The sequence below is a fragment of the Mesitornis unicolor genome, unplaced genomic scaffold, assembly GCF_000695765.1.
Source record: "Mesitornis unicolor isolate BGI_N332 unplaced genomic scaffold, ASM69576v1 scaffold19266, whole genome shotgun sequence".
Taxonomy (NCBI): Eukaryota; Metazoa; Chordata; class Aves; order Mesitornithiformes; family Mesitornithidae; genus Mesitornis; species Mesitornis unicolor.
Window position 1 is genome coordinate 2,727 of NW_010191920.1, and position 22,093 is coordinate 24,819.

At 51.4% G+C, this 22,093-nt stretch overlaps 1 protein-coding gene across 1 annotated transcript in view; it reads right to left on the minus strand.

Annotated features, from left to right (window-relative positions):
- Window positions 1–21,853, minus strand: part of LOC104542547 (KAT8 regulatory NSL complex subunit 1-like) — a gene marked incomplete at both ends in the record, with an annotated part of 24,572 nt that extends 2,719 nt beyond the window's left edge. The window contains 11 exons of the mRNA XM_010186895.1: window positions 162–274; window positions 861–918; window positions 2,394–2,512; window positions 3,742–3,893; window positions 4,226–4,387; window positions 4,769–4,954; window positions 9,250–9,415; window positions 11,683–11,878; window positions 13,314–13,429; window positions 17,804–17,908; window positions 21,712–21,853. Coding sequence (XP_010185197.1) covers window positions 162–274; window positions 861–918; window positions 2,394–2,512; window positions 3,742–3,893; window positions 4,226–4,387; window positions 4,769–4,954; window positions 9,250–9,415; window positions 11,683–11,878; window positions 13,314–13,429; window positions 17,804–17,908; window positions 21,712–21,853 — 1,515 coding nt within the window. The remainder of the gene's footprint in view (window positions 1–161; window positions 275–860; window positions 919–2,393; window positions 2,513–3,741; window positions 3,894–4,225; window positions 4,388–4,768; window positions 4,955–9,249; window positions 9,416–11,682; window positions 11,879–13,313; window positions 13,430–17,803; window positions 17,909–21,711) is intronic.
- Window positions 21,854–22,093: the final 240 nt, after the last annotated feature.

The following is a 22,093-nucleotide window of genomic DNA, read 5'->3' on the forward strand; positions in this document are numbered from 1 at the left end:
ACCACCCCTTCTCATCCAGCCCAGGATGGTGTTGGCCTTCTTGGCTCAAGGGCACATTGCTGGCTCAGCCCAAACACCCTGGCCAAGAGGAACCCCCCTTGGCACCCCAGTGCTGCTGGGACAGCCCCTGCTGGCACCAAGGACCTGCCCCCCAGCCGTACCTGCTGCCCCGCCGCTGCGGGGGGACGCTGGTGCTCCAGAGCCACCGGGCCCGCTCCATCTCCTCACATTTGCCGTGCCGAGCGGTGAAGGCCGAATCAGACAAGTCCTCGATCTGCAAAGGGAAGGGGGAAGGGGTTTGGTCAGAGCTTTCTCATATTCAACACACATCCAAGTGTGGTTTTCCCAGCATTAGCTACAGCATGAGTTTCAATTAATGCTTGTGTCTGAAAGAAGGCTGATGCCACCAGTGAGCGCGAGAGCACTGCACTGAACTGCGTCTGCATTGCTTGGGAAGAGGCTGAAAACTAAAAGCCAAAGGAAAAACCACTTGATTTCCACTGAAAGCGCTCACACAGGCTTCAGGAAATACCACCCTTATCAGTCCAGCTGAAATAATAACTGAGTGGTGTGACTGGGCAGGATTTATGAGACTGTGCCGTAAAAAGGCTCCTGGCAGCAATCAGCCGCCAGCTTCAGCTGTGCCCGGCCATTTAACCCAACCTGTGCCCCATCACACCCCTCCTCAAAGGGACCCCACACCAGGCTGCTTTCTGCAAGGCCAACAGTGCCGTTTTGCTCTGACAAAGGAAGACACTCCACACCCTCCTGCATCCCAACCCATCCAGCATCCTCCATGGACGCTGCTCAGCTGCTGCCAACCCCAGCCCACATCAGCTCGGGAATAAAACCCCCCTTACCTCCTCGTTGTCTTCATCAGGGGTCGCCTTCAGAGCGCCGACGTCCACCTCACGCCAGCTGCAACACAGCACACGGGGTGGTCACCCACAGGGCACGGGACCTGCACACCCTGACGCTGACTTGTGGCCACATCTGCCTACCAAAAATCCCTCTACCAATGGTTTCTCCCCTTCCCTCTTAGCCTGCTCCATTGTGCTGGTTGGACTTGATGATCTCAAAGGTCTTTCCCAACCAAAACCGCTCTATGATTTTGGGTGTATCTTTCTGCAGGGGCAGCGGGCGCAGGCAGGAGACGTCCCCCACATTGGGAGGGTCAGGAACGGCCACCAGTGCCCTCCCATGCAGCCCTTCCCTCCTGCTGCCCTGCCCAGGGCAGAGGAAGCAGAGCAGATGCTGCAGCGTTTCCTCCTCTTCCTCCTCTCAGCAAAAGGCTCTGCTCTGAGCAGGGAAAAGCACACGGGACCAGGAGGAGGAAAGAGGGAAGTGGGGAAAGAGACCTGGAAAACTGGGAGGGAAAAGGACTGGGAACCGGGTGGTTTGGATGAAGAAGGTGCAGGAAGTTGGCGTTTGAGGCTGCACCTCAAATCCTGGGGTCAGTTTTGGGTTCCTGACTCCCAGAAGGACATTGAGGGGCTGGAGCATGGGCAGAGAAGGGGAACGGAGCTGGGGAGGGGTCTGGAGCAGCCGAATGCTGGGGAGCAATGAGGGAGCTGGGGGTTCAACTGGAGAAGAGGTGCTGAGGGGAGACCTCATCCCCTCTGCAGCTCCTGAAAGGAGGGGGTAGCGAGGGGGGTCGGGCTCTGCTCCCCATTACAAGCGATGGGATGAGAAGAAATGGCCTCAAGTTGTGGCAGGGGAGGGTGAGGTTGGATCTGAAGGGAAATTTCTTCCCCAAAGGGTGATCAGGGCCTGGAAGGGGCTGCCCAGGGCAGTGGGGGAGTCCCCATCCCTGGAGGGGTTTCAAAGATGAGGTGCTGAGGGCCATGGTTTGGTGGTGGAGGTGGCAGGGCTGGATAACAGTTGGACTCCATGACCTTAAAGGCCTTTTCCGACCCAAGTGATTCCATGATTCTGATTCCTGCCACCCCCAGGCCTGGGGGGCTCCTCCTGGCCATGACCCCAGCAGTGCCCCTCCTGCCCTGCAGCGCTGACCCAGCCCAGGCACCCACTGCACAGCCTGGAGAAGGGAACCCAGAGCTGGGAAATCAGCACTCAATGCACTCAGCAGCTTCGCAGCAGGACAGAGGAAAACCAGGATGACTTCACATGGCAGAAAAGACCTGACCAGGGCGGCTGGCTTCCATGCACAACTCAGACAACACATTCCCTACCTCACCAAATCTCCATCAATGGTATGATCACAAGTTTTCCAAACTTCCTCCTACTTTCAAGGAAGACAAAGTCCCTTTCCTCACCAGCATGAGCAGCCACTGGGAGCAAAGCCCCAGGCCAGGCTGGGCTCCTGACAGGACGTTTTTGCACAGCAAAATGGGACGTGACAACCCCAGCAGAGCCGGGGACCAGGCACGTACCTGGGCGTGAGGATCTCCTTGTACTGCAGCTTCTCCACTCGGGTCGTCGCAGCAACGGACATCGGGATGACGATGTTGTTAATATCGAACGAGCTCTCGCCTCTCCTCCTCCTTGGCTGCTGCAACACAGGGACAAGAACAACGTGAGAAATGGCTGGGGGTTTGCTCATGCACAAGAAGTGGATCAGGAGATGGATCCAGGTAAGGAACTGACCCAGCAAAATGAGAAGTTTCCCATATAATCCAATTCCCAGTGTAAAGAAGGCAGGGAGAACATGACAAAAAGGGAACCACCAGCCTGTTTGGAAACCGCTTCCCTGCCCGTGGCCCCACAGGCTACACCGTGACAGGGAGGGACGTGAAGCAGCCAGACAGGAGTTCACCTCAGGTTTTGACAGTGGTGCTAAGAGCCTCCATCTGTATCACACTTCTGACTGGAATCGATTTTTCTCAGACAGAAACAGGCTCCACACTCATCTATTTAAACCTGGTTGAACGCTGGGTGCTCCTACCATCTGTTTACCCAAAAACCTCCCCCAAACCTGTGACAGCAGCACTGCTGGTACAGGGACACAAATCCTCATGGACACACAAACAGCCCCGCTGTCCTAACGGCATCACCCACAATTTACCATGTTCTCTGTCTCTGATCCTTGTGTCGTGCAGTGTAAAAACACAGGAGAACCCGAGGACCAGGGCCCTGCCCGTCAGAGCCAGGGTGCGTGTGGAGCTTGTGAGGACACACAGGATTGGTGACTGTTGCCATAGCAGCGAGAACCAGAGAACCACAGAACAGTGGGGCTGGGAGATCACCCAGGGCAGGGTCACCCAGAGATCACCCAGGAACACGGCCAGGGCTTTGGGTGTCTCCACACAAGGAGACTCCACAACCTCTCTGGGCAGCCTGGGCCATGCTCCATAACCCTCACACTCACAAACTTTGGCCTCATCTTCAGCTTGAACCTCCTGTGCTCCAGCTTGGGACCATTGCCCCTTGTCCTGGCATTGGCCATCCCAGAGCAGAGCCTGGCTCCTTCCTCCTGACACTGCCCTTTCCCAATGGATCCCCAGGAATGAGGGCACCCCTCAGTCTCCTCTGCTCCAAGCTCAAGAGCCCCAGCTCCCTCAGCCGCTCCTCAGCAGGAGATGCTCCACTCCCTCCAGCATCACTTTGTGGCCCTGCTGGACTCTTTCAAGCAGTTCCTGTCCTTGACCTGAGGGCCCACAACTGGACACAATGTTCCAAATGTGGTCTCACCAGGGCAATGATGCCTGAATGAGTCGAAAGCTGAGTGCTTGTGGTGGAGCTGAGCTCAGGAACCCCTCCTGAAAGGCACCAGGTACTTACGGCCGCGCTGGCGGTGCCCTGCGAGCTCGCGCTGGCGGGAGCAGAGCCCTCCGAGGAGGTGGACAGTTGCCGCGCGATGGGGCTGTGAGGTGTTGGGGTCGCAGCTGCCGACAAGTAGCTCGGGCCACCGACATCCGTGTGATGTTTCAACACTGCACAAGGAGGGCGGGGGGAGAAAATGAAGAGTGACATTAGCAAAAAAAACCCAAACCCTCAAAGGCCATCGGCGGTGGACAGGAAAGGACCACGTGCACCAGGAAACAGCCAGTGCCGAGGAGGACTTTGCAGGAAAGAGAAGCACCTTCCGACGGCGGCCGGCAGCTCGGGAGGCCCTGGGGAAGAAGCGGTTAGAGCACACGATGCGGTGGCGACCGGGCCCACAAGCAGCGCGTTCCCCCTCCTCTGAGGCCGAAGGAGGGGCAGAGAGGCTGAATATGCAGCAAAGCCCAAGCTCCCCCCGAGAGGCCTGGCGCTGGGAGCCTACCTTCACTCCTCTCAGACGCGCAGTCTCGCAATCGCTTTTTGTCATGGGCGGGAGGCTGGACAAGCGAGCGCTCTGGCGCTCTCTCGGCCTTGGACACGGCCGTAAAATCGTCTAAAGGCGGCCTGTGTGCCTTGTCTGGTTGGATTTTTTGATGTGAGCGCTCTGAGGAGGGGAACAGAGAAAGAGCTATGAAACGCCTGTTTTCACCTCTCTTTCTGCTGGCGCAGGAGACTCGGGCAGAGTTGACCAGCTCCACAAATCCAGACAGGTCGGGGTCGGGGCGCTGCAGAGCTGTGCTCGCAGCAGGAGGAGCTGCAGCTCTGCCCGTGCCAGCCCGAGCACAGCCTTGAATGGATCAAGAGGTCCCTACGAACCGAGACCAGCCTGAGCTCCACAACCTGCACACGCTTCACCTTCAGCCTCATCCATCCCCAAGAGCTGCATGTGAAGGGTATCCTCCTCCTCCTCCTCCTCCTCCTCCTCTCAGATCGCACGGCTGTTGGGTATAAAACCCCAGTTTTTGGACACAGGAAGGACACTTACTGGCTGCGGTGAAGAAGGAGTTCACCAGCTTGTGGCGGTCCTTGCGAGCAGGGTCAGACAGGCTGCTGGTGGGCAGGGGGGCTCTGTGCTTGAGCGAGAGCTTTTTGGGAGGTTTGATTTTCTCGTAGGGTTTGTTCTGCCACTGAGATTTCAACATGCTCTGGAAGTGCAGGCTCGTCGGCACATCTGCAGGGGGATACAGAACACAGCAAGTGAATTTACATCACACACCAAAATCCTCTCCCGGTCCCCCAAAAAGAACAGCCCTCAACAACCATATGGACACTGGCTGTAAATCCCAGGCTTGCCTACACGCTCCTCACGTTCAGGGAGGAACCCAAGGTTTCTGCTCGGAAGCTCTTTGGGAAAAGGACATTCCCAGCCCATTCACAGTCCGAGCACATCCTGGCAGGAGAATGAAGCCTTTGCCAGAAAACCCACATGTCTTTACCACTGAAGGTATCTCAGGTACTGCCACGCTCAGTTCTGCTGTCTCAGACCCGACTTCCAACAACCTGAGGTACCTCAGCACATCAAATCTATAGAGGTACGGGCTGCAAGAGAGAAATCCAGCCTAAATCCTTCATTTCGGGTCAAGCTGAAAGCCAAGCAAGCACTGTACGATGTCAATGTGGCTGATGTGGCACCTCAGCCCTCCAGCAAAAGCTGTGTGAGTGCACCTAAGCAGCTCCAAATGCAGAAGAGCTGGGAGCTCCCCAGGAGCAGTCAAAATCATGGGTAATTACCTGGGTAACTGCTGTATTTCGAGCCTGAATCCTGTGCCCTGATCATGGTAATCCAGAGTACCTGTCCCTGTTTAATCCTGGTTCCTGTCCCTGTTTGATCCTGTGTCACAACCAGCACCAGTACATTGCACCGCTGTGAAATTCAGCACACGCTGCTTTCGTTCCTCAAGCTTGGCTTCTCCCAAATCCCACACCAACATGTACTCCTGACCTTAGCCAAAAACCAGGCCACTAATGAGATTATTCAGTGTATTTCTTGTGCAGATAGGCTATGGTAGACTATAAAAACCATTAATGGAGTAGCAAACTACTCCAGCTGCAGGAATCCCACGGATAAACCCTCCTTTCATACTCAGAGCTTCACACTTCAGAGGTGATCACCAAAAACTGCGAATTCTCCTCCAAGACCCAGCGCTCTCATACACCTGAGGGCCAAAATCCTCGTTCAGATAAGCATTAAAACCTTCAGGGTTAACAGGAGAGGCATGAATTTACCTTCCCTAAATAAGATCATTATACCCCAGCATTCGTGGTGGGATGTGCCACCCACCTGCTCTCCTCCTCCAGTATGGACCAGTAGCCTGGTACAAGCAGGACACGCAGCCCAGTGCAGGCTCACGCTGCTACAACCACGAGTTAAAAGCACTGATGAGCATCTGTGGTGTAAACGTCCTTCCCCCAGGTCTCTCAAGCTCACATGGTGTTGTCACAGGGACTCTGAAGCCACCCTGAGCTGGGATGAATCCCTCCATAATTTCCCCACCAGGCCCAGGGACTGGAAAGCCCCAGCAGATCCCAGGGGCTGTTGTTAACAGGGGGGGACTTCACCCACAGAAACAGGTCAGGAAAGCAGCATTTCAAGTCCCCCGATGGTGAAAGCTCTGGTTGGGCCCCATGTTTGCTAAGGAAGGGCCATCAGTGCCATGGCAGCAATTCAGCCACTGCCGCTGGTTTGTGGAGATGCGTCCCCAAAAAGAGAGAGGGGCCAAGCCAGGACCTTGCCAGCGAACGTCACTGCGCTGAAGTGGTCTGACTTTGGGAAAACGCTCTCTTCTCTGGCAATTTTTTGCTGAATCCTGAAAATTCCTCCCACCCCAGCAGCCCACGCGTCTGTGGAAGGAGGGGAAAAACGCACGGCACAACGTTGTCAGCAGAAAAGGAGTTATTTGCTGATTTGCCAGTGCCCTGCTCTCTGCACTGGTTGCACCGGAGTCGGTGACACCGTTATTCCTCCTCCTCCTCCTCCTCCTCCTCCTGCTCCTGCTCGGTGCAGCCCTCCCGGGGACCGGCAGATGGCAACCGCACGGAGCCCGAGCGCCCCGGCTCTCCTCCTCCCCACCAGGGTTATTACATCATCCGAAAATTCCCAGCGAGAAATCGCATCAAGCAGAAGAAAAAACAACAGAAAAGAAAACCAAAAAAAAAAACCAACCTGAAAGGAAGGGGACAAAGCGCTCACCAAGCACAAATGCAACGGGTTAAAAGCCGCGATGCCCGCGCCAGAAAATTAAATGATCTTTTCTCCTCCCGCTGCGCTGAGCAGTTTTGCCCTTGGCAAACGGCGCTGGAGATCCCCGGCTGCCAGAGCAAGGAGAGAGCAGCTCAAAGTGGAAGCCAGCACACGCTCACGGCTCCATCCAACAGCACCAGCAGTCCTACCCGAGCCCCTGCCCACCCACACAGCCTGGTGGCTTCCAAAAACCATTCTGGAGCTCCCCAAAACAACCCCGGTGGCACCAACAGCAACCTGGAGTCAGGCTCATAGGTGGGAGACCCCTCAACATCCCCTCCTGAACGTGCTGCCTGGTTTATGTTCGGGTACAAAAGCATCTCCGTCCTCAAAGAGCAACCCTAGCAAAGCGACTTTAGCGAATAATCAAAGTTTACCTAAAGGAGGAGGCAGGGAATGGGTGTTTCTGTAGAGGAATTTAAAACTGTACAGTGTAATGCTTAAAAAACACAGGTTTTAATCTCACGCAGCCAGAACAGACCTTTTACCACATGAACTGGCTGCAGGTGACCCTAAGGAAATGGGAAGCGGACATGGGATGGGGGAATTTGCCTGCTGCCCATGTCCACAAGGGGTTTTCTCCCCACGTCCTAGGATATTACATTTAATACATTTAACACAGACGATTACAGGTGCTGGGGAATCAGGAAATGAAGTTCTGGTTCAGGAGCTGAGTGCATCAAGCTCCTTCAGCATGCCCCAGCAGAGATGTGTCTGATGGGGGGGAATTAGTTTTTAAAAATAGCACCAATTTACTATTTTAGTCTGGTTTAAATATAGTGCTAATGAAAGATGCCTGATTAATTGTTCCTAGACACTCCGTGCACTTTCTACTGTTGCACAAAGTCTGTGCAAAGCTGGAATTTTCACCCAAAACCACACATGGGGACCAACCACTTCACATCCTCACAAGAAGAGGGGTTACACACCTTTCTCCCAGCATGACCAGGGGTGTTTTACACCTCAAGCAGTGATAATTTTTGGTCAAAGAACAGGCTTGCATTAAATTTGGCAGCTCAGGCAGCAAAAGACTCTGGAAACTCCTTCTTTTCCCTTGGGAAAAGTCCCTCCACATCTGTGAATACCCCCGTCAGGGCTGGTTAGGTATTCCTCTTAGTGATGATTAACCCTGATACCGTAACACAGGGAAACGAGTGCCTTAATGGGAACATCCCTCCTTACTGCCCCCTCTGAACCGTGGAAGATCATTTACAGCTCCTTACAAGGTCAAAACCATTTCCTGTGACTTAAACCCATCCACAGATCATTTCATGCAGGTGAATAAACTCTGTGGGAGCAAAGATTTCTTGAGTGGTTTCTAACAGCACAGACCCAGGTCCCAGTGCAGACTCCTGGGCACGGTTTCTCCACGTTCCCATCACCAACAAGTTCACAGACCTCAGGTACAACGCTTTCCACTCCAGTAAATGCTTTGCTCCCAAAATTCACAGAATCACAGAATCCCAGACCGTTAGGGATTGGAAGGGACCTCCAAAGCTCACCCAGTCCAATCCCCCTGCCGGAGCAGGAACACCCAGATGAGGTTGCACAGGAAGGCGTCCAGGCGGGTTTTGAATGTCTGCAGAGAAGGAGACTCCACAACCTCTCTGGGCAGCCTGGGCCAGGGCTCTGTCACCCTCACTGAGAAGAAGTTTCTTCTCCAATTGAAGTGGAACCTCCTGTGTTCCAGTTTGTGTCCGTTACCCCTTGTCCTATCATTGTTTGTCACCGAGAAGAGCCTGGCTCCATCCTCGTGACACTCACCCTTTAAATATTTATAACCATGAATGAGGTCTCCCCTCAGTCTCCTCTTCTGCAAACTAAAGAGTCCCAGCTCCCTCAGCCGCTCCTCAGAAGGGAGATGCTCCACTCCCTCCATCATCTTTGTAGCCCTACGCTGGACTCTCTCCAGCAGTTCCTGTCCTTCTTGAACTGAGGGCCCAGAACTGGACACAATATTCCAGATGCGGTCTCACCAGGGCAGAGTAGAGGGGGAGGAGAACCTCTCTTGACCTACAGCCACCCCCCTCCTGATACACCGCAGGATGCCATTGGCCTTCTTGGCCACAAATTACTTGCAGATGAACAAGCTTGGTCGCAACCACGCACATCTGCACCTCCTCAGGAAGCCCAGGATGGAGGAGCAGGCTCCGGAGCACGCCCAAGCATCCCTGGTAACCCACCTCAGGCTCCAGTTTGACAGCAGCCCCGGATGCTGTGCTTACCATCTGGGAATGAGAGGACAGGATGAATACAGGAGTCCAGCTGGGAGAGGCGCTCCAGCAAAGGGGCATCGTACTGGATTTCCAGAGTCGTTGAGCTCCGAGTGCCGCACAGAGCACACGAAGGGTTCACGTCACAGCTACACCGCACCAGGCTGTTGCGATGGACCTGGAAAGGGAACAGAGAATAATGTCTATATATACATATATATATATACACACACACACATTCCCCTTTGACAGCTCAAGAAAGAAATCCTAATTTTTCTTTTCTATGCGCCCCATATAAAACCTGTTTAGTCTGGACTCATAAAAGGAAGCTCTCACTTTGCATAAACACAACTGCAACCTACTACTCACCAGCACGGACAGTTTAACATCTCCTAAATTTGACTAAAAGGGTTTAATTTTATCTAGGATGAAACCTCATTTATAAAAACCATGAGGCAGCGCAATTCAGTTGTTAGGGAGGGGAACTTTTTGAGATCAGATGGGTCAGAGAGCCGTCGCTATACACCAAGAGCTGACACTTACAGAATGAAAAAGGGTGGTTTTCAACCCTGTTTCTTAAACCAGCACAGACTTTCAATTCACAGATTTCCAGACTTTATATAGATGTGATCTATATGAAACCACTGTAGGCAGATGCACAACTGGATGTAAATCCCATACAGAGACAGCACCCTGTGACTCCCTGCCAAAACCGAGGGACACTGAATTCTGAGTCCTGTATGATCCAGAAAATCTCCATTAACGGCTTGAGTGATGGCAAAAATTACATCCTTAAGCCTTAGCAAATAACACTAGAACTGGGAAGGGCTGCAGGTACCTTGAAGGAAAGAGCTGGAAATTATCTAAAATATATCAAATTGAATTCACTGAGGGCAAATGCAACAAGGAGGCACTTCAGTGAGCAGCGAGGAGGAGGAAGAGGTAACTGAGCAGTTGTGCCCAGAGGATCTGGTGGTTGTTATGGATCAGCAAACGAGCATGAGTCAGCAGCGCCGTACCATGACTGGGAATTAACACCCCACGGGGCTTTATAAACAGGACGGCCGGGCAAGACGCGTGAGGTAATCCTGCCGCTCCACTCGGCATCGCTAACGTGTGAGCTGGAGGGCTGCACCCAGCTTTGGGCACCTATTTCATGAAACGTGTGCACCCAACAGAGTGGAAAACACCACAAAAATTACAAGACCCCAAAAAAATGTGTCCTACGTGCAAAAGCAGAAAGACCCATTGGTGTAGAGGTGACCACGTTAAGAATGATCCCATCACCTTTCACACTTTAGGGGGTGCTTCTGAAACGAGGAGAGGAGCTGACCAGTTTACACCAGGTAATGACTTTAAATGCAGCCAAGGCAGCTGCTGTTTGAAAGTTTGATTTGTTTGGTTGTGCTGTCTGGAACACAAGACCAGCCAAGCACTCGAGCTGCCCTAAGGAGGTGTGGACAAACCAGCACGGTGCGAGGGTAAAGCAGTCTGCTCTGGGGCACGGGGGGCTGCAGGAGTTCCCCTCCCATCCTGGTCCACAAGAGCAGTCCTGTTTCCAACCCAGTGCAAGATACAGACCCACTCAACCTTTGAGCCACTTTTCCTTCCTAAAAGACATCTCCTAACCTAAAAATTTCAAGTGACGCTGTATTCAGACTTTGTAAAACAGCAGGCACAGTTATGGACGATCTCTATTTGAACAGTGAACTCTCCTGGTTGTAATTTCTGGTCTCAGCAATCCACAACCAGTTTGGGCAACTGGACATGGTATTTCTGGACCACGACCATGAGAACCGAGCCATCGCTCAGCTTTCTCTTGAATAACTGGAGGAGTCCACAGAAATCCTCTGCCATCCAGCACATCTTCCATCCTTTGGAACTGCTCTCCTGAACCATCTCTGATTATCAAATGCATTTTGAGAACAGGGTCAGTAACTAACACAGACTTAACGGCGTTTCTTCAAACAGTGAGTACACAACTCAGCATCACCTACGGGATAGCTCATAAACTTCCAATCACTGAAGATCTCGCAAGCAGTCACTGCAGAGGTTGACCAGTAACACCCCAGCTCAGAGTCATCAGTTAAAGCTCACTCTGCTGAGTGAGAACCTGTTTTGCTCAGAAAAATGTTGCTTTTTGAGCTTCTCTTTAAAGCTCCAGCACCTGCAGAGTGAAAACCCCCAAACCCTTGTGGTGAAGTTTGACTCGAAGCACTCTGACTCAAAGGGAAGTGGATTTTTGCCATCGATGGCTCTGCAATCATGAGAGCTGCAGGCACAAAAAAGTCCTTATTCCCTCAATTTCTAACTCTCTATCTTTATGGCATTCCTAAGAGAATTTAAAAAGCATGAAGCAAAACCTTTCCTTACACAAGGATTGAACTGCGTTTCTGCTGAACTGAATTCTGTGTATCCTTTCTCCAAAACCCAGAGAGCACTCACCTTTTTGGAAAGGGGCATAATGCTGCTCGGTCGAACAAGCCGTCGCTTCTTACAGCTCAGTACCGGGCGCGTGCGAGCTGCTACACACGATCCGTCCGCAGACGAAGAAACCACGTTCAGGCGTTGCTTTTTATGCAAGAGCTCCTCAGCTTCCTGGCCATCTCCCTGAGCATGTTCTGCCAGGCCGGGCTGAAGACTGCCCAAGGAGAGAGGGAAAGAAGAAAGATATCATTATTTACTCAACTGTGCCGCGTTGTGCCAGCCAGGTTCACCATTCAGACCCTAGCAAACACGCTAAGCTGAGTTTAAAGCACTGCAGTTTCACCAAGCGAGAGCTTTTTAGAAAGCCAGCTCTAATTTTTGCTTTTACTTTGGTCACTTCCCACACTCTCTCACCGCTGACCCTCTGACAATGTACCTCTGCAAGTTCTGAACAGAAAATAGCACGTAAAGCTGGACACAGGGCAAGACCAAAAGCCTCTCTGAGGCCCTCAACAGCTTTAATCCTAGAGTTTGGCTTCCCCCAGAATTACAGTTCAGGGATCTCAACACAACAGGTTCTCACCAGTCTAAATGCCAGAGAATGTGTAATTCCTAGGAAAAAAATATTTAACCTAGATATAAACTTGATTTTGATTAATACTTGAGGAACTACACCTCTAACAGCTCTCCCAACGTTACCATTAACCTCTCTGGTTGACGTACAGAGGAGTTTCCTGCCCACACGCAGTAACCCTGCCCTACCATGGCATCAATACCCCAACGCCACCTACCAAAAACCAGAGGGCTCCTCATCTACAGAACCCTTTTCATCTCTATTTTACAAGTGGTTCGTTTCTAAAAATGCCAAACATGAAAGCCCTGTGGTGTCAGGCTGTGCAGTTCCAAGGCTACGGGCACACAAAGGCTCTGTTAAAGCCTGCAGTGTTTCAGCCGTAGCAATGAGTTACGTCCATCGCCGCTTTCCACGCCTGCATCGCTGCAGCATCGCTCCCTCCTCAAGGTCCAAGCAAGTGCAACGGTGCTGGAAATGCTTCTCCAGCCACTTCCAGACCTTTGAAGCACCGTGGTCAAGGGTTTTTGAGTGGTTCAACCCTAAAATCATCCCATAGCATAAGAGCATTTCTTGGGCTTGTTTTCATTTCCCCACTTAAAGACTTTCTCAACAAAACCAGCCTGGAGAAATAAAGAATTTCCAAAGTCTCACTCCCCAAAAATCAGTGAGATTTGAGTTCCTCGGTATGCCCAGAAAAGCAGGGCGGTGGTTACACATACTTCATAAAATAATTGCAAGCTGGCCACTCGTACCTTTGAATCACACGATTGGCAAGTGTATTAAAAACACCCCTGAAGAAACAGCTTTGAACATGCACGGTTGCCTGCAGGGCTCGGTCACGTAAACACAGCTCCATTTAATACCATTTTCAGCAAAACAATGCAGCAGAAAACCTCAAGCAAGCAACCTCCTCCAAAATGTTTCCAAGCGTGATCTACCACCATCCTTTTTTCAAGAAAAAGACCCATTTATACCACTGCAGTTACAACTACAGCGTGTTACAGGCTGGTTTCCAACGGGACTTTGTCAAGATGACAAAAAATCGAGCTCTCCCCATAATAAGCAAGCAGCTTACGTGTTAATAACTCCATTGACGGGTCTCGGTGCTCCACAGGGCTTGGCGGGATGGGATTCGGGAGTATTTGCAGCAGAAACACCCAAGTTCTCCAGTGGCTGGGATCCAGACACGCTCTGAGGAAGGATGAGAAAGGTCGTAAATTAGTTTTAAAAAGCTTCTTAAATAGCCACAACTTTCTTATTCCCAGTTTCTGGTTGAGGATTCTGCACCGTAGCCACGGGCTTCCCCACAGGACTTCAAAACACGGGTTCAGAAGTCACAGGAGATGGGAGATGTAAGGACTTTTTTGGGGAGCAGTCGTGGCAAAAGGATGGGTACAGGACAGACAAAACAAAGGCCCTCAATTCCCCTCGGGCAACCGATAGGGAGCATGAAAGGCTGAGGTCTTTTGAGGAGATTTTACTGCTTGGTTTCTACAGTGCAATCCAGTTCATAGGCACCTGCAAAGCTCGCGGGCGTCCTCTGAAGTTGGATGCTGTGCTCTAAGCCAGGCGGCCGCGAGCAGTTTGGGGAGAAACAGGAGGAGAGAGGAACAGACTTGCACAGTTTGTGTTTTAACTAAAATATCTGTGCAAACAGGGCCCGAAAGCAGCGCTTTAAGAAGGATTTCAAGTGAGCACGCACACAAGCTGTGGGGTTTGAATATAAGGAGGCAACTTTATGAAGGAAAAGCTGCTTGGTAAACACACAAAGCTGGAAACACTGCTTTTGTCAGAGGAAAGTGGAAATTAAACCCAATCCCTTCTGCCTAAACCCAAACACAACCCCATTGCTCTGCAGCGAGCAGTGGTCACTGCAGCACTGGACACTGCACTTGTCCTGCACGGGGGCGGTCGCTGTCACCGCAGCGTCCAAGGACAGCCCGGGTCTGTACCCCCTGCCAGCGCCGTTCCTGCTCCTCCTTCACACCCCGGCACTCATCACCCTTGTCCCATCCTCGCAGCCCTTTTACTTTGTTTTCAGCCATGCTCCTCCCCAGGGTTAAACCTCATTTTTCCCTTCACGCAGCACTTCCTATGCTCCAAGCCAGTGCCTCTCTTGCTGGGTTTCCCCCTTCGCGCACGCAAGGGCGGTGGTGCATTTATTTCAAGTACTAGGGGAAAAAGGAGACAAAAGCAAAGGTCTGCCCTATCTCCACAGATCTCCAAGCAGCCTCCTGCTCGTCACATCCTGCATCTCCAAAGATCAGCAGCGCATCAGTTCAAATACTCCCTGCAATCGCTCTCCCAACCCAAGGAACAATTAAAATCGGGCTGCGGCGGTGCTGGACTAACAGTTTCCAACATAGCAGAGACCTGAGTCACCAAGGAAGAGCCGTTTCTGACAACACATGCTTCTGCCTGCTGCCCGTTTGAGGAACTTTGCTGCCTTTTCTACACTTCTGCTAAAAAAGGACCCTTCTCTTGGGCTGGGGGAGCAGAGATGGGATCAGAGCGATGGGATCAGCTCCGGTACCTGAGCTGAGCACACAGACGTAGGGATGGGATCCGATGGCAGCTGAAGTGTTGGGCAAGCACAGTGCAGCACCCAGGAAGGTGAAGTCAGTGCAGGAGCTGAACCTTTTCCCTCTGCTTTCCAGAGGCTTGGCACGGCCGAGCTTCACATGACGCCTCTGCAGGAGGCACCCACGGTTCAGGAGGGCGGCTGCACATGACTCATGAGCTCTTTTGAAATAGGGCATTTATTTTCTTCTCCAGAAAGGGGCTTAAAGGAGGAACCTCTTCTCCAAGAGCTGGTTCTGGTTCAAGATGGGAATAGGGGATGACCCCTCTGCTTGTGGCACGTGAAATCAAGAGCCTGTGGACTACGAGGGGCTGAGATGGCAGCGAAGAGGCGGTGTGCTGGCATGTCCCAAAACACTTCAAACAAAACCAGACAGGTCCAGACCTTCACCTCTTACTAGTTCCAAACTCTAATGCAGGGAAAAGCCTTACCAAGACACGCCATTCAATGTGTTTCCTTATTTACTATGAAAAATGTTAAGTGCTGGACCAGCAATACAAGTCAGGGACCAATAGCAACAGCCAAGTTGTTTCTTCAGGGCTTCACGTTATTTTTAATATTTACTGAGCTAGAGATCCCAACAGACAATCCCAGGACTCCTCTGCAAAGCCCTTCCCTTGGGAGGACAGCATTAGTTCCTCCTAAGGATCACTGGCCACAGATCACGACGATGCCCAAGGACATGTATCCCATGTGGAGATGAGATCTGAAGTGTTGGGGATGAGAGGGGATGAGTCCTCCCCTTACTCCACGTTGTGGACCTGGCTCTTACTCTGCCAGCCTGGGGAAAAAGAAAAAATGGGGGGAAAAGGCAAATTCTCAGCAGCCCAAAGAGTGCCAAAATGATGAGCAGCTCTCCAGGAGAGGCCTGAGAGACAGATCCCCCTTCCAGTAAGTGTGCTAACACAACAGGAATGGTCTCTGGGCTATCTCTGATGCATGCCGTGACTCAGCACCCCACCCTAATGAGCAATCCTAATTAAACACCAACCCTCCAGCGCGGGTGCAGAGTTGGGTGCCCTGCGGCGGCGTTTCTGGTGGAGGGATGTGTGTGTCCACCAGCTACCACATGTGCAAGGCAGTAAAAAGCCCATTTTGGGAGGAGTTACTCTCCAAAATGGCAAGGACGGGCGCAGGAGTAGCTACAAGAAGGCACCGAGTAGGAACCTGCAGCTGCTTTACACTGAAAATGTTGTTCTGCACTGCTCTGTGTCTGGTTTTTGTGTCTCTGTTACCTCCAGGACCTGCGGGAGATGAGATCTCCATCGTGCTGCAGTAATAAAGTCCCCGTCTGAAGAGCTCGGAGCCAAGTGAAAGGGGTGAGGAAAGGGGCAAAGCAGGAAATGAATAAATACAGCAATGGCTGTGAGCGGTGAAATCAGACAGCACGGCCCAAGGAAGTGTTTTCCACACATCAGAAATCCACAGGAATCTTCTGTTCCCTACATACAGAGGTGATGTCTAAGACAATCCAAAAAATGATGATTTTTAAGAATAAGGAAAACATCTTTAGTGTGCAGGGACAGAGTCAGGGGGACACAGTCCTCCCAACTGCAGACTCCAGGCTGAAAACATACTTGTGTCAAATAAACATCCCGATTTCAACAGATAAGGAAGACAACAGTCTTCCTATCACTGTTCAATTTGATCCTTTCTCTCCTGCTATTCACAGATCAGCTCCCAAGTAAGAGCTAATTCATCAGAGCAGGAGCCGTGCTATTTCTGAGCGCATTGGAGCACGCCGTCACTGCGCTTATTTATTATTCCCCGAGCGCGTTTTGGGTTAAAGCACGAGAAGGGGGGTGAGGGCACACGACAGACGGACATCACTGCTCGGATCCAGACACTGCGTCATGCCCGTGATTCAATCCCATCTGCAGCAGCCCCTGGCTCCCGTGGCTCCTACGGCTCCTCCAGCGCGGCTCTGTTTGCATCTGAAGCCCCATCGACTACTTCACCCACCACCAAAACCTGTGTATTTTACCCAATCACACGGCAGAGTTTTGGGCTCGGTTAATTTGCTAATTAAGGACTTAAATCCCAAGCATGTATCTGAAAGCCAGTGTCAAGCGAGGAGCTGTTTTACCACGATCACCTGTAACAGCGCCTTGGCGGGCCGGCGTTAATCAAAAATGTCACAGTATTTCATGTTACCGCTCAGCATCAGGAAAACTCTTTGACAAAGTCTGGCCAGTGGAGAGGAGAAAACACTTCCATTACAATTTTACAGTCACTCCTATTTAAGTTTTTTCTCTGAACAAACTACCTTGGGTACAGCTCTACGCAACTCAAGCGCTCCCACTGCAGGGAGGCTCCGTTTCTCCCAAAATGCGGCATCAGGACAGAAAAGCAGCAGCGCTGCAGCTCGGCCACAGGATTTGAGCCACGCAGGGATCGCCCTGCCCCTCGTACTACACCACCACTTCAAACCCCTGCATTTTAGTACGTCGACGCATCCCGCAGGATCAAAAGTAATCACAGCCCGGCTGAGCAGCGCGATCAAGCCTTTCGTCTGTGGCCTACATTTCTGCATTAAATAATAAATATCTGGCACTCCGCACAGCTTCCAGTGCAGCTCCCTGAAATCATTAGTTCCCCTTCCAAGGGGTAACGCTCAGGCAGATATTAATAGCCGCATCTTTAGCAGCCTTTGCTAATTGTGCCGCTCGTGGTTTGAGGTCCTTTTTTTTTTTGCTAGAGGGAAAGGATTAGTTGGGATTTTTAAGCTTCACAAAATGCTAATGCATATTGCAAAGGTACCCTGAGGAACTCTGCTCTGAAAGGTGTTTAAATCCTCTATTAACCCCAAAATAACCTGGGAGGGGGCGAGCTACACAGCGCAGCAGCTCCCAGGTGAAGTCCTGTGCCAGACCCGTGGTTCGAGCATCTCTCTCCAGCACAGCTTGAAGGACCGACCTTCCCTACCCCAAAAATTCACAAAGCTGATGCATCTGGACCCAGTCGCTTCTGCTGCTGGCACTTACCAGCCGGTCAGCCCCAGGCTCCAGCTTAACGTCAGCACTAACGGGACGGGACGCAGCGTCTGCCGCAGCATCGGGCGGTGATGCTTCCCCAAGCACTATCAGCCCCTGCAAGAGAGCAAAGGGAACAGGAATTAACTGCAGGTCCTTTGGGATCAGCAGGGAACACTGCACATCCATCCATCCATCCATCCATCCATCCATCCATCCATCCATCCACCATCCTCCAGAAACCACAACTTGCGTTTCCACTGCGTTTTGCAGATGCGGTGTCAAACCGAATTCCCCGCTGCCTGGATTTTCCCGATGGCTGAAGCCAGATCCCAACCCTCCAGCCCATTAACAGCAAACACTGAGCTTCCTCTCGGGCCAAAGTGCCCAAACGCTGCTGCTGCCCCCGCTTCCCAGCCTTCCCCTCCTCTCGCAGGCCAGCAGCTCCGCGCCAGCGCAACCCAAGCGAACGTCTTGCGGTGGCGCGGCGCGGGAAGCGACCGCTCTCGTCGCACCGAGCGCGGCTTCGCCACCGCAGCCGAGCAAGCGGCTCTGAGCGGGTGCCAAAAATCTGCAGTCAGACTTGTTACTCGGAGCAGATCCTTTTTTCAAAGCAGCAATATTCACAAAATTCAATGAGCAAAGAGAAATGCTGATAAACAAGCCATGGCTATAAAGCTAGCAGGACAAAGCACAGTGGCAGAGCACTGCTTTATCAGGCTTCACACACGCTGTCCTGTTTATGTTTTACTCTAAGTGGAGCTCACTCGAAAGGCAGGGCTGCCTTTTCACTCAAGTAAAATAAAATCATTATAATGATGCATATTTCCAAGCTATTTTATAGCAAAGCAGGCTAAAATGTGCAAGAGATTGGACAGTTGGTGGGATCTTCAGGCCATGGGCATAGTTCAGGGCAAAGACAAGATACAACAAGTCACACAACGGATCGGTGGCTCTCCAGTGGCAGCCCATGGTTCATGGATACTCTATTTAAATACAGTTCATAAGCTAAATACAACTGTACGTGGCCTCTGACTGGCAATGAGGAAGTAGCCAGCTCCTAGAATAAACACCATGACGGTTTTCTGGAGTTTTCTGACATCCCAGAAGGGTGTTCAGTGGATCAGGGGGGGCTGGAAGTCTCAGCTCCATTAAAATCCTGCTGGGCTTTTCCTGAAAGGTCCCTCTCTGACTGCGACCCATCACATTTCATCACTGCTTCTGGAAACATCCTCGGGCAGGCTGCAGCCAAGAGGGCGGTCACCTCCAGATGTTGAGTGCAGGAGACACTGGACATGAGAAAGGGAGGAACTGGGACTGAATTCAATGCTGAAACCAAGGAAACTGCTTCCCTTTGGCACCCCAGAAAGAGCCTGGGCTTCCTGTTTGCCCAGCAAGTGAATGAGATGGGGACACACGGACATCAGGGACAGACACAGCCACCAAGGACGTCTGCCTCCAGTTTAAAGGGAGAGGATGAAGGGAGCTGCTCCTTCCTAGGAGCAGTAATTAATTCTTTATACTGTGGTATCTGTTTAGAAATATGTCCCTTTACCGCTGACGCAGAGGCAATGCGCAACGCAGCCTTGTGACGGTCACAGCTTTGGTTCTGGTGTCCCCAGACAAAAGCTGCAGGTCCCAAACCCCCATGCACTGGGTCCTCCTCTCCCTGCTCCCATCCCAGAGAGCCCCTATGGACACATGGACCTGCAGGTCCCAAACCCCCATGCACTGGGTCCTCATGTCCCTGGTCCCACCCCAGAGAGCCCCTATGGACACATGGACCTGCAGGTTGGATGGCATCTTCCTACCAAGTGCTCTGCTTTGCTTCTAAGGGAGCTTTAAATCCCTGTTATTTATAAACTTCTGAATAATAGAGGGGAATTAGAAGGGCAACATCAAATTTCCAGCTCCCTTTCAGCAAAGGGAAAGGAGCAGCACACGTGAATTATTCCAAGGTCACCCAATACTTGCTTTTCCTCAAAATAAAAAGGAAGCCCCCTCCCCAGTATTTACGGGCAAGTTTGCTGCTTCTCTATTCCCACTTTTATCACTAATTATGGTATTAATGAGAAGTCAACCCTGCAGGACTCGCATAGAGACAGATACAGAGACACAAAAAGAGAGGAAAAACGCAGTCTGCTCCTTTCAACCACAGAGCATCTGCCACCCACACACAGGGAGGTGCAAAGGCTCCGCGTGGGGGGAACCAGCACCCTGCCACACCCCAGCTAAAAACAACCCAGCAAAGCACATTTGTGAGAAGAAACAAAACCGCCTCATTACCTTCCTGGACATCCAGTCCCTCAAATTATCTGTACACACTCTAAAACCACCCCAAAACCGAAGGCACAGCAGCTATTTTTAAGCAGCAGCAAACACAGGACTTTACAAGTAACTTTGAACAGCCGCTCGCTGATTCGTTGTTTTCCTCTGCATCTCGAGGCTCCGACCCAAATGTGCTGGAAACAACATTACTGCCCAGACACCCGCTTCTACACAGGTTATTTTGGACTTCCTGGCCCTTCTCTTGCTTTCATTTGACAAAGCAATGCATCTTTCTTGAGAGAGACACTTGGGTGTAAACCTTAACGTATAATAATTAACCTAAAAAAAGGAATAAAATAGAATTGCAACTGTGAATTCCTGCAGCGGCCACGTTTTAACCTCCTTAGGGCCAAACAAGCTGGAGTTCTGTTGATAGAAAAAACAAGGTGGCTCCAAATTCTTTAACTGTTGTCCTTGTACAATCTGAAGCCAAAAAGCCACTCCAACAAGACTCCTGCGTTACCAAAACGTGTGCTCGTTCCTCTGCTCTCCCATGGATCTTACGCTGAGCTTTTCAGTGATGAAAACAGAAGGGGTTTTACGAGGCCTCCTTGAGCTCAATGACACCGACACAACGGGTGCAAGCGGTGATGTCCGTGAGGTCCTACCACAAAACTGGGGTATTTGACACCCGCTTTCTTGTTCAGAATCACCACTGCCAAATCCTCAGCATCTGGGGGTGCTCAGAGCCACTCACGAGTCTGTCGAGTTGTCATCGCCTGGACAAAGCACTGAATCTTCCACTTCCTTAGGTGAGGTTTCTCATTGCATCCATCAACTTTTAGCATATAAGTGTTTAGCTATCTTGTATTGTATACTTAAAGCCACCTTGCACGATCGACTTTCTTAAGGCAGAAGGCAGGCGATTCCTTCTGAAACGGGTTCATTAATTTGATGTACAGTCCCCTCTAACCTCAGCCATGCATTCCCTTCAGCAAGCCACGCTCTTAGTCATTTATAGCCCTCGCTCACCCAATTACTCCATTTTTCTACACAGCTGCATTAAAGCCCTGTCTCCCTCCCCTGCCTGTGCCTTCTACCCCCTGGAAGCCTCTCTCCCCACCAATTTTGGGAAAAGCCTTAGCAGGACCCTGCCTTCCCGAGGATCTCTAAGGCGATGCAATACCACGAGCCTTCTCACCACAAGCTGTGGACACTGATCCCTCCAAGGCCTGACATTCAGACGTGCATGTCTGAACAAGCCTCGAAAACCTCCTCGTCCCTTCTCTTACTCCCAGAAAGCAAGAATGGGAAGGTTTAAAATAACCAAAAATCAAATTAAAAAGAGAAAGACTGGACTAGAGAACAGCAACACGAGTGCTAAAGCCACAGTTTAGTTCAATACCCAAATACTGACTTTAAATTAAGTGACTGCTCTCTTCACGTTACCACATTGAACCAGAGAAAAGAATTACACCCAGCCCATGCCAAATAGCACTTCCGTTAGTCACAACTGTGCAATATGCTTTTTGAGAGATGCAGGGGGGGGGAAGCACCAGCCTTTGCACAGGCACTCCTCACCGCGTCAGAAAAGGGAGTTATTGGGAGGTGGAGCAAAACCAGCCGTAGCCACGCGCGCTCCTGGTCCTCACCTTGTTGGCTCTGATCTGCTTGTAAATGTCCGTTTGCTGCCGGATTCGGTACTCCAGGTCCGAGACGTGGGCCTGGAGCCAATTCCAGCGGCTGACGATGGCGGCGCGGTCCGCTGCCCACCTCCACTCTGCCCTTCGCCGCCTGGAAAACACAGAGGGGAAAGGGGGGTGATTTTGAGAGTGATTTTAATGACACAGTCCACAAAAAAAACCCCAGCAGAACTGACAGATGAAAAGCTACACAGCAAACAGCACGACCGACACCATCCAGCCACTGCTAATAAATACCAGCCCTGCTAGAAAAGCCTTGCCCTTGCAGGGCAATACTAAAACAACTTCTGGTTCCCAGCGACTGAAGTCCTGCCTACGTGAGCATGAAGAT